This window comes from Dipodomys ordii, unplaced genomic scaffold, assembly GCF_000151885.1.
Source record: "Dipodomys ordii isolate 6190 unplaced genomic scaffold, Dord_2.0 Scaffold27, whole genome shotgun sequence".
Taxonomy (NCBI): Eukaryota; Metazoa; Chordata; class Mammalia; order Rodentia; family Heteromyidae; genus Dipodomys; species Dipodomys ordii.
Window position 1 is genome coordinate 3,503,483 of NW_012267243.1, and position 11,516 is coordinate 3,514,998.

An 11,516-nucleotide genomic window follows, 5' to 3' on the forward strand; every position below is an offset into this window, starting at 1 on the left:
TTTCCTGCCCAGGCTGGCTTTAAGTAGCAATCTTCAGATCTCAGCCTCCTGAGTAGCAAGGATTACAGGTGTGAGTCACCTGCACCCAGCAAATATTTAAAATTATATAAGTGACTTTGATTTCTGTGGAACAGAGATAGTCTATGTGTTGTGTGTGTGTGTGTGTGTGTGTGTGTGTGTGTGTAGAATCATGCTTCAACTAAGTTCTTCAAGGGTAAGAGCTGTCATATTCTTCTTTACACATACCCTGAGTCCCACAGCAGGATCCCAGATGTTCATAAACTTTTGTTTAGGGGATGTCCAGGGATCTTCTTACTGTGGTATGATGTAGGACAAATGGAACTGGTCATTTGAGACTGCCCCCCACCTCTGGGATGCGGGTACCCTATAGTGGGGGTTAGATCTGGAGACTCTCACTGTGGAGCAGTGGGGACCTGAAGGATAGACCGCCACAGACTTCTGTGGTCAAGCTGAGTTTCTTCATCAAACAGCTTTACAGGTACTCTGTGTCCCCAGACTCTGGAGCTGTCTGACAGTTCTGCTAATCATTCACCATCCTTGGCTTTCCTTTGGGCTACTATGGGCAGAGTCTGGTTTATGATGGGCGATTGCTATCTTCAAAGTCCTAAATTGGGATGCTCATGTGTTAATAAACAACATGTATCCTTGCTGGTTGGCCAAGATGGGGGCCTGGTCACCCAGGTGGGGGCTTCAGCCACTTTCAATCTCCTGCTGCTATTGGGTCTGTGCTGCTTTCTCCTTCCTCCTCTGACCATGGGTGAGATACAGCTGGGGAAATAAGTGTGTAACAGGAGTAATCTCTGATAGCTGTACCACATGTGGACCACAGCCCTGGAGGACTAAAAGCAATACTAAGAGTGAACATACACAGCTTTGAGGACTCAGGACATGGCCCACGTGGCCTGGCCCTCTGATTCTTAGAAGAGTTATGGCTCCTCTATGTCTCCCAGAGCATTAACCTCAAAACGGTTACTGTCAGGTCCTTCTTTGGATTGACTCCTTCTGAGCACTCCACCTCCAGTGATTTCCAAGGAGTTTGATTATTCACCAGAAGGCGGAAATAGAAAGATAAATTTATTCACTTCTGTGTAACGAATTTACACGTGGGACTCTTTCGTCCTCCAACTTCTGGAGAGACTCTCTCCAGTCCCAAATTTACATATGTGACAAATTTGTCCATGCCTCCTCATTTTCACATTAGGAAATTAAGTCTACCACATTTATAATTTTAGGAAAGGGTATGCCATTTAGCAAATCAGGAGAGAACTGGAACTATAAAATTCAAATTCAGATTTCCAATAAATATGTTTTCTACTTCCTTATAACCTTTGTAAACCTGTGTCAGGTAGTGGCCATTGCCAGGGATTGGATCACAGGTATTCTGTTGTTGGTTTTTTTTTTAATGTTCCTTTGGCTTAGGTGGTTTCCCTGATTTGTTATCACTGACTATACACTAAAAACACCTAAATTTAAATACACAAAGTAGAGTCTTCTAGAAAGCAAAATGGAATATTGTTTTTTCCAAATTGTGTTTGAGCACAATTCCTGAACTTTATCTAATTTCTCAGTAGCCAGAAGCAATCTGAAATTTGGAGTTCTTAAGGATAAAGGGAGATGTTTAACTCTCTTGGCAATAAGCTAACTTGAGATAAAGTTCTAGCGGGCTCTGGTGGCTCATGCCTGTAATCCTAGCTACTCAGGAGGCTGAGATCTGAGGATCGAAGTTCAAAGTCAACCCGGTCAGGAAACCCATGAAACTCTTATCTCCAATAAACCACCAGAAAACTAGAAGTGGTGCTGTGGCTCAAGTGGTAGAGTGCTCGCCTTGAGCTGAAGCGCTGAGGAACAGTGTTCAGCCCCAGAGTTCAAGCTCCATGACTGATGAGAGAGAGAAAGAAAGAAAGAGAGAAAGAGAGAGTGAGAGAGTGAGAGAGAGAGAGAAAGTTCTGACTTTTGATGGTTTTCCCTACAAATTTATGATGGTGCCCAAACAATCATATTCCATAGCATGGCTAGGAACACACCATATGATTCTCTTCCAACTGGGTGGACAACAGCTGAAAGTCAGGAAATCCTAAGAGCAGACAAAGATTGCCTGTAGGGTATTTTGTGGCTTGCTCTAGTGTTCTATAGGTTTGGTGTATTAAAAGCATTTACATTCATGTGACCTGGGTGCTGGTGTCTCTTGCCTGTAATCCTAGATACTCAGGGCTGAGATCTGAGGATCCTGGTTGGTTGGGAGGCAGTTTAGGAAGAAAAGTCTGTGAGAGTCTTACCTCCAATAAACTACTCAAGAGCCGGAAATAAAGTTGTGGCTCAAGTAAGTGGTAGGGTATCAACCTTGAGCAGTTGAGCTAAAGGAGAATGCAAGGCCCAGTACTGGAAAGGAAGGAAGGAAGGAAAGAAGGGGAGAAAAAAAGAAAAGAAAAAAAAAGAAAAAGACCAATATCATCTCACTAAGATTACTGCTCTCAGTGGTAACTATATTTAACCTAATTTCTTGCATTAAGGATGGATCATAGAAACAGAGGAATATAGAAAAAGTAACCTGGAATATGGATTTCTGATAAAAATCAGGCTTTTGCAGATGGGATCCGATGGGAGTCTATGAAAGCCTGCTACCTCCCAGCTATGGGGTGGTCCTGGAGCTATTTCAGGTCAACAGTTCAGTGGGAAGGAGGAAATTATGTCATGAAACTGTGAACCGTGAAGAGCAAGGACAAACTGAAACCTACCAAGACAAACTAGGACCCATGACGATCTCCCTCTCTCTCCACTCACCCTCTCTCTCTCTCTCTCTTTCTCCCCCTTTCTCCTTATCTCTCCCTCCCTTTCTCCCTCTTTTTCCCTCTCTCTTTTATTTTTTTGTCAGCCATTGGGCTTGAACTCTGGGCCTGGGCACTGTCCTTGTGCTCTTCAGCTTAAGGTGAGTGCTCTACCACTTGAGCACAGTGCCATTTCTGGCTTTTTCTACTTATGTGGTGCTGAGGAATCGAACCCAGGACCTCATGCATGCAAGGCAAACACTCTACCACCCAGCCACCTTCCCAGCCCAGATCTCAGCCTCTTGAGTAGCTAGGATTACAGGTGTGAGCCACCAGCGCCTGGCTACCACATGTCTACCACCTGTTTCTTACCACCATATACTTCAATGATGGGAAAACTTCAAAAATATCTGGTCATCTTCATAATAAGAAAAACTGGGGGATGCTAGAGGCTGATGGCTGTGCACATCTGGATGCAAGCTGGCTGATCACTAATAGAAATTAAGAGCTAAGTACCTTCAGAAGGTACTTAGATTGCTCTTCACTTCTACCTTTAGACTCTCATAAAAATTTCACTTGTCAAGACACTATGTTAAAAATAACTTTACAACTTTGGGAGGGAGGATGAGATGGGGAGGTGAAGAGGAAAGGGATGGTAGGGGAAAAGCAAAGGAGTGGGTAACAATGCTTGATAGGAAATGGACTCATTACCTTACTCATGTAACTGTAACCCCTCTGTACAGTATCTTTTCGATATCATATATATGTTATATTATATATATGTGTGTGTATATATATATATATAAAATTTCACTGTGGCTGGATGTCGGTGGCTCACGCCTGTAATCCCAGATACTCAGGAAGCTGACATCTGGGAATCGTGGTTCGAAGCCAGCCTGGGCAGAAAAGTGTATGAGATTCTAATCTCCAATAAACTACTCAGAAAAAGCCAGAAGTGGTGCTATGGCTCAAGTGACAGAGCACTAGCCTTGAGCATAAAGAAACTCAAGGAAATGCCCAGGACCTGAGTTCAAGACCAAGGACTGAAAAAAAAAATCATTTGTGGCCAACCTTAGCTTGTAGCCACATAGAGAAGGGATTTGTGAGAAACATGGTTCAAGCTTAGTACTGCCAGTACCCTGCAAACCTACCACAACCCTTAAATCAATTTCAAAAGATGACTTTGAAGATTCATCTAGAAGCCAGGAAAGATGGCAAAATGATGGTGTTGGCTATTGGAGGAATTTGGGAGGTAGAGAGGAGGTAAAAGGCCCTTTCGTGGTCCTAATCAAGATGTGTCTAACACAAAATAAAAAAGTCAGATCGATGCTAAGTATGCATTATATAGTCCTATGTCCAAATGTGTGTAGATCAGCATACAGAAGACATTTGACTTCACAGTTAGACCAGCATTTTGCCTGAGAAGTTCTAAGGATACTCAGGAATCTGTATGAGTACTCAGCTTTTCTTTGGATATAATAATGACCCCCAACTCCAACTCCATTTCCTTCTCTTCCTTCTCTGAGTAAGTACTGCAAAGGACAGGGAAGGTCTGTAGGAGACAGAAACAAGGATGACTAGCATGTTTTGGGGGCTGTAGAAAGGAAGCCTTGGAAAAGCGTGTGTACTTCCCAATGCTCCGGAATGGAATAGAACAATGAAGCCATCTTCTGCAAATGTGTAGGTTTGTCTCAAGAAATGTTTCCTCTCTGTGGGGGAGCAGTGGGTGGGGAGAGTGATAAAATTAGATGGGAAGTGATTCTTTCCAAAGCCCACTTGTAGCTGTGACTGAGTTTTGTGCTTCTCTACTTCAATAGATCAATGGCAACCTTTATTGGTCAGGTATACCCTGGCCTGTTTCTGGCCTTATATGGACTGTATCAGGCAACAGTGGTTTCTAAAGTCATGATATTCAGTGGCTTCCTCCTGTACCCTTCAGGCCTTCCCATATATAAGGAAAGATGGGCCAGGCTATGGGAAATCTCCCCTGGATGAACAGCCACCAATGTTTCTATACCCTAAACAATGGTAGCACTGCCAGGCACCTGTGACTCACATCTGTAATCCTAGCTACTCAGGAGACTGAGATCTGAGGAACGTGATCTGAAGTCAGCCTGGGCAAGAAAGTCCCTGAGACTCTTATCTCCAATAAACTACTCAGAAAAAAAGCCAGAAGTGTGCTATGGCTCAAGTGGTAGAAAACTAGCATTGAGCACAAAGAAGCTCAGGGACAGAGCCAGAGTTTAAGGACCAGAAACAAACAAACCCAACAACAATAACAATGGCAACAGTTCTCCATGTTCACGCTCCTCACTCTCATTGGCTTTGTAGATGTCATCAGCAAGAATGTACTGCCCCAGAAGCGTGTGGTCCTAGGATGCTACTCCCTCCTGCTGCTGCTGCTGGCATCCCTCATTCAGGTGTAAGTTCCGCTCCTGGTTGGCGAGCAGACTCCGCTCTCCTCGCAGCAAAGTCTCTGCCCAGTACCTGAGTTACCTAGGCAACTGGCACACCTGGAAGAGGTCACATCTGCATCTGCTGAGGTCACATCTGGATTCGATGTGGCCACACCTTTCCCTGCCACTACCCTAGATAAGGCCTAGCCCAGGGCCAGATGCTCTTTTTCCCCAGGTCTCTTTCCCAGCCAACATGGCCTGGTGCCAGCCAGAGCGATGAATAAACCTGCCTATTACTTGAATACCACGTTCGTGGTGTGGTTCTTACTCAGCAACCTCTCTTTAAAAAACCTAACACAGGGCTGGGATAGTGGCTCAGTGGTAGAGCACTTGCCTTGCATGCATGAGGCCCTGGGATCAATTCCTCAGCACCACATAAGCAGAAAAAAAAAAAAAAAGCCAGAAGTGGGGCTGTGGCTCAAGTGGTAGAGCGCTAGCCTTGAGCTGAAGAGCTGAGGGACACCGCCCAGGCCCAGAGTTCAGGCCCCATGACCAGACCCCAAAAAATAAATAAATAATAAAAACCTAACACAGGGCTCATCAGGGATGGAGCTACAAGTTCATTCTCTGCTCATCTTGGTGCTGCTGCTGCCGCTGCACCTCCTCCTCCTTCCTCCTCCTCCTCCTCCTCCTGTGTTAATTGTGGGGCTTGAACTCTGTGCCTGGGCGCTGTCCCTAAGCTCTTCAGCTTAAGGCGAGGGTTCTATCACTTGAGCCACAGTACCACTTCTGGTTTTTCTGGTGGTTTATTGGAGACAAGAGTCTCAGGGACTTTCCTGCCTGGGTTGGCTTTGAACCATGACCCTCAGATCTCAGCCTCCTGAGTAGCTAGGATTACAGGCGTGAGCCATGGGCACCTGGCCGCCTTCTTTTCTTTTTGGCATTATCATTACAGTCCCAGTTTGAAGATGACAGGGTCCAAAGAAGCGCCATATCATAAGAGCACTCCAGAACTCTTCTGTAGGCTAATGCAGGAAGTAGTGCAGCCAGAGAGAAGACCCAGCTTCCCTTCTCTCCTTTCCAAAAGCTCACCCTGAGAGCTGGGCGCTGGTGGCTCACACCTGTAACCCTAGCTACTTAGGAGGCTGAGATCTGAGGAAGCCAACCCAAGCTGGGAAGTCCAGAAGACTCTTGTCTCTAATTAACCACCAGAAAACTAGAAGTGGCGCTGTGGCTCAAAGTAGTAGAGCACTAGCATTGAACTGAAAAGCTCAGAGAAAGTGCCCAGGCCCTGAGTTCAAGCCCCACAACAACAACAATAACAACCACACACACAGAATACTTCGTTATAACACACACACACACACACACACACACACACACACACACACACACACACACACACACACCATACACACACCAAAAGAGCTTACCCTGAGACAGAGCCTACTCCACCCATCATCCTATGAAGTTTTTCTCAGCTGCTTGTTTTACACCTTTGTTGTTCCTCAGAGAAGATAATGACCCAAGATCTACTGGTGTGCTTCCCCTCCCTGCAGAGGAGGTGAGAACGAGGCCGGAAAAGAGAACTGGAGTGAAGAAGGCCAGGAGAATAGATTCGTGTTCAAACAATGCTGAGGAGGAAGAGGAGGCAACAGAATGGCAGGAAGTCTGAGAAAGTCTAGCAGTCACAAGGTTATGGCTCTTTCTCCAGCCAGCAGAGAGTGCCTTTACTTGAGAGAATAAATTCTCATAGCTCAAAATAGGACTTGTGTCAGGACTGGTGGCTCATGCCTGTAATCCTAGCTACTCAGGAGGCTGAGATCTGAGGATCGAGGTTCAAAGCCAGCCTGGGCAGGAAAGTCCCTGAGACTCTTATCTCCAATAAACCATCAGAAAACCAGAAGTGGTGCTGTGGCTCAAGTGGTAGAGTCTTCACCTTGAGCTGAAGAGCTGTGGGAAAGAGTCCAGGCCCAGAATTCAACCCCTACAACCAACAACAACAACAACAAACAGGACTCATTCAAATCTCATCCTGATCTTAGGGATACTCTGTTTATCAAAATGGTGCTGCCACATGGAGGTGGTGTAACAGTATATAATCAATCTATTTACTTTCCCTTTCCCATTCCCAACTTTTAAGGTGTGGCTTTCTTTCACATTTTACATATAGTGACCTGAAGAAAATAATGAGTTTTGCTATGTACTGATGGCTCATGCCTACAATTCTAGCTACCCAGAGGCTGAAATCTGAGGACTATGTTCAAAGCTAGCCTGGGCAGAAAAGTCAGTGAGACCCTTGTCTCCCATTAACCACCAAAGAGATGTCAGTGGAGCAGTGGCTTAAGAGGCGGAGTGCTACCTCTGAGCAGAAAAAATCCAAGTGAGAGCATGAGGCTCTGAGTTCATGCTCTAGTAATAACGTCCATGTGTGCATGTGCACGTGAACACGTACACACACAGGTTATATAATTCAAGTTTCTATAGGATTTAAACTTGGGATTTTCCCCTCCAACTTTACATTTATTTCTTTCACTGTAGCTAAAGCTCTTTACTTCACCATTACGAAATAACGGTTATACTTGTAACTTATTAAATTCTGTCCTTGGAGTTTTGCAAATTTCCTCCCTTGCACTTCATAGAAAGCCATCTGACAATCCCATTTCCACCCAGAATGAAACTCACCTCCACCCTACCCCAAGGCGGCCTTCTCCAAGAACTCCAAATGACAGCTTTGCTCTACAGCTCTCTGGCACTTATACTAAATCTACCTTGTTATTGTTGTTTTTCTTCTGTACAGCCATTTCACTTGGCTTTGTTCTGTGTTAGAAATCACTTTCCTTGGGGCTGGGAAGATGGCTCAGTGGTAGAGCGCGTGCCTTGCATGCCTGAGGCCCTGCCTGAGGCCCTGGGTTCGATTCCTCAGCACCACATAAGCAAAAAGAAAAAAGCCAGAAGTGGTGCTGTGGCTCAAGAGGTAGAGTGGTAGCCTTGAGCTGAAGAGCTGAGGGACAGTGCCCAAGCCCAGAGTTCAGGCCCCACAACCGGACCCCAAAAAATAAATAAATAAGAAATCATTTTCCTTAGGGTAGTTCTTCCTCACCAATGAATGCGTAGGTGCCTAAAGGGTAAAGACTTTGTCATAATCATGCTACGTAATTTCTTATGTACATTCCAACTATGTGGCACAAATGAAGCTTACTAAAACCATATTCCCCCTACTCTTAAATGTGCTGCAGAGCAGGCTGGGAAGTCTGAGGAGCTCTGGACGTTGCCAACAACGATTCTAAATCTTGTCATCTATCTCCTTAGTAATGACCCCAGCTCTTCCTCATTCTTGGGGTGGGAGGGGTAGTAAAACCCTTCAACCCAATTCCAAATTGTTTGCTCTTTGTTGGTCTTTATAGTAGTCAAATTCATTTCTATAAGACTGAGGCTCCAGAAGATCCTTGGCTCGAGGCGAGAGAAGGCAGTATTTTGTGTAGGTGAGTCTGACTCAAGCCTGTTTCTGCACCATAGTGACTTTTTTTTTGTCGGTCTTGGGGCTTGAACTCTGGGCCTGGGCACTGTCCCTCAGCTCTTCAGCTCAAGGTTAGCGCTCTACCACTTGAGCCACAGCGCCACTTCTGGCTTTTTCTTATGTGGTGCTGAGGAATCAAACCAAGGACTTACACTTAGGAGGCAAACACTCTACCACTGAGCCACCTTCCCAGCCCCCCATAGTGACTTCTTAATGGCAGTGGAGAAGGACGTGAGTCTTAAATGAAGTGAGAGAGGAAGGGAAGAAGGGAAAGGGCTTTTGTATTATTATGTATTCGATGTAACAGAAAGGCATTCTCCAGGAAGGCCCACTCACATTCTGGGGGAAAACGTTTGTGATTTCACAAAGCTCCACCAGAGGGCACCATGCTCCCATGAACTTGTCCAAACCTCTACTCAATCCTGGTAAACAAGTCTCCAGAGAACCGTTTAAAAAGGTGGGGGGGGGGGGAGGAGATAGAAGGGCAGGAAAAGTACAGAAACAGGCTAAATATTGCCCAAGCATCCAGAAAACATACCCTAGGGCTGTTTGTTTCCTGTTAAAATTTGGCAGAAGAATATGGAATCAACAGGGGTTCAAACCAACTAGTGGGGTTAGGGGTAAGGGAGGAAAAAAAAAACTTGAATGCGGCTGAGCTTTGGGGGGAAGTACACATTCTAATCTAGATAAATTTGGGTATTTTTTATTTCTATATTTTAGAATCAGAGTGTTAAAATTTTCTAGGCTTTTAAACTTCAATAGTGTTCCAATCAATCTAGAGAACAAAAGCTATGAAAATCCCAGAGAATCTGGGATTAGGGATAGATTACTATATGTCAAAAAGGGGGGCGGGGCTGGGAATGTGGCTTGGTGGTGGTAGAGTGCTTGCCTATCATGCATGAAGCCGGGATTCCTCAGTGCCACAGAAACAAAAAAGGCTGGGAGTGGCACTGTGGCTCAAGTAGTAGTACCTTACACAAAAAAAGAAGCTCAGGGATAGTGCCCAGAACTGGCAGAAAAAAGAAAGAAAGAGAAAGACTCCTTCACTTTGGAAATGTTTGTTGCTGCTGTCTTTTGGTGCAGAGGATTGAGCCCAGGTACCGGAACATGCTAACAAGTACCTACATTCTCAGCTCCTCCAAAGATGTCTTCAAAGAAAAGGCTATACAACTTTAATTTTCTGATAAGCTAGTTATTTACAAAGAAGTCAATGGGTAAGCCTCGTTGTAGAATTTCCCATCTGGTCCCTGAACTCTGAGCCACTTTTCTCAGTGGGAATGGCAGAAATTTAAATATTTTGGAAATGGTAGCCAGATCTCATCCTCTAGAGAAGCTAGGATTATAGGCCGACAACACTTGGCTTGGCCTATTCTTTTGAATGAAATTGATCTTGGTTTATTTAAAAACAAACAAACAGCCTGGTGCTGGTGGCTCACGCCTGTAATCCTAGCTGCTCAGGAAATTGAGATCTGAGGACTGTAGTTCAAAGCCAGCCCAGGCAGATAAAGAGACTCTTATCTCCAATTGATCACAGAAAACCTGGAAGTTGTGCGGTAGCTCAAGTGGTAGAGTGCTAGCCTTGAGCAAAAGGACCTTAGAAACAACACCTATGCCCAGAGTTCAAAGCCCAGGACTGGCACAAAACAATAACAACAACGCACTCATAACCTGAAACAGCAACCCCTCTGTACATCACCTTTATAATAATAGTAAATTCGTAACCAAAAAACCCACATTGTCCTTATCAATTGACAGGGTGAGCTGAAACCTCTTTGTACAACTACTTAAACATACGAAAACAAATAAATAGCACGTTATGGTTGAAGGTGGATGGTTCAAGGACTCAAGAATGAGTCTTTTGGAAAGAGAGAAAAAGAAGATATGTGGAGAACTCACAGAGAAAGCCCAACCAAGGTGAGGCCTTCATTCATGGACATGAAAGCGATGTGATAAGTCCTGGGCTACTTGCAGATTGAGAACAAACCCTTTCCCTGTCTTCTTGCCCTCCCACTCCACCCACCCCTGGGACAGAGCAACTCCACTCAAAGAGAAAGAACCCTGAGTTCAAAGGACATGCCAGCAAGTCCCCTACGCATATGTACCAAGACTACAAAGCCTCTGAATGCTCTTTTTCTGGAGGGGTTAGACCATGAGGCCATAGACAATTTAGAGATGAGGGGGATGAATAACAAAGGGGAGCAGACACAGCAAAGTACAAGTGGACAAAATAGTCAGTTCTACTTTTAACTTCTCTAAAAGTACAGCCTGATTTTCTGGGGGTGAACCAATTAAAGGACTTTCTTCTGCTTTTTTTTTTTTTTTTTTTGGTCTAGGGCACACTCTTTAACTTCCCTGGTCATTCCTTGCAGTTGTCTGGATTCTAATTTGGCTACTTTAACTAAGTATGGATTTGATCAAGGTGGCAAAGTCTCTTGTTGACTCGTAGAAGAGTCAGTGGTCACATCTCTCTATCCCTAACAGAACAGAAAGGATCAAAGTATTTCCCTTCTTGGAAACACACCTCAAAGCACACGTTCTCTTGATGATGCCGCTGTCATTTCTGTGCGGTCAATAAATGTTTACTGAACACTCACCCTGGACACAACGGGGGGGACACAGGATGAAAAACCGGCTAAGGAGGGGAACATATCTAGGAAAAAGAATATGGCCAGGAATCTTGCAATCACAAGGCAAAAGTGATATAAATTTTGAACACTGCATTTGTTCTTTATTAAATGTTCTGTTATGTTTGACATTCCCTCCACCAGTGCTGATGTCCATGAGTACAAGAGAAAGCTTTTGGTTGATCCTGGA

General features: G+C 44.7%; 1 protein-coding gene across 1 annotated transcript; it reads left to right on the top strand.

Moving 5' to 3' along the window:
- The first annotated feature begins 4,607 nt into the window (after nucleotides 1–4,607).
- Teddm1 (transmembrane epididymal protein 1) lies at nucleotides 4,608–6,279 on the top strand. The gene is made up of 4 exons (XM_013015512.1): nucleotides 4,608–4,772; nucleotides 5,072–5,206; nucleotides 5,777–5,845; nucleotides 6,121–6,279. Exons 1-4 carry the CDS (start codon nucleotides 4,608–4,610, stop codon nucleotides 6,277–6,279), a joined length of 528 nt encoding a protein of 175 aa, XP_012870966.1.
- Nucleotides 6,280–11,516: the final 5,237 nt, after the last annotated feature.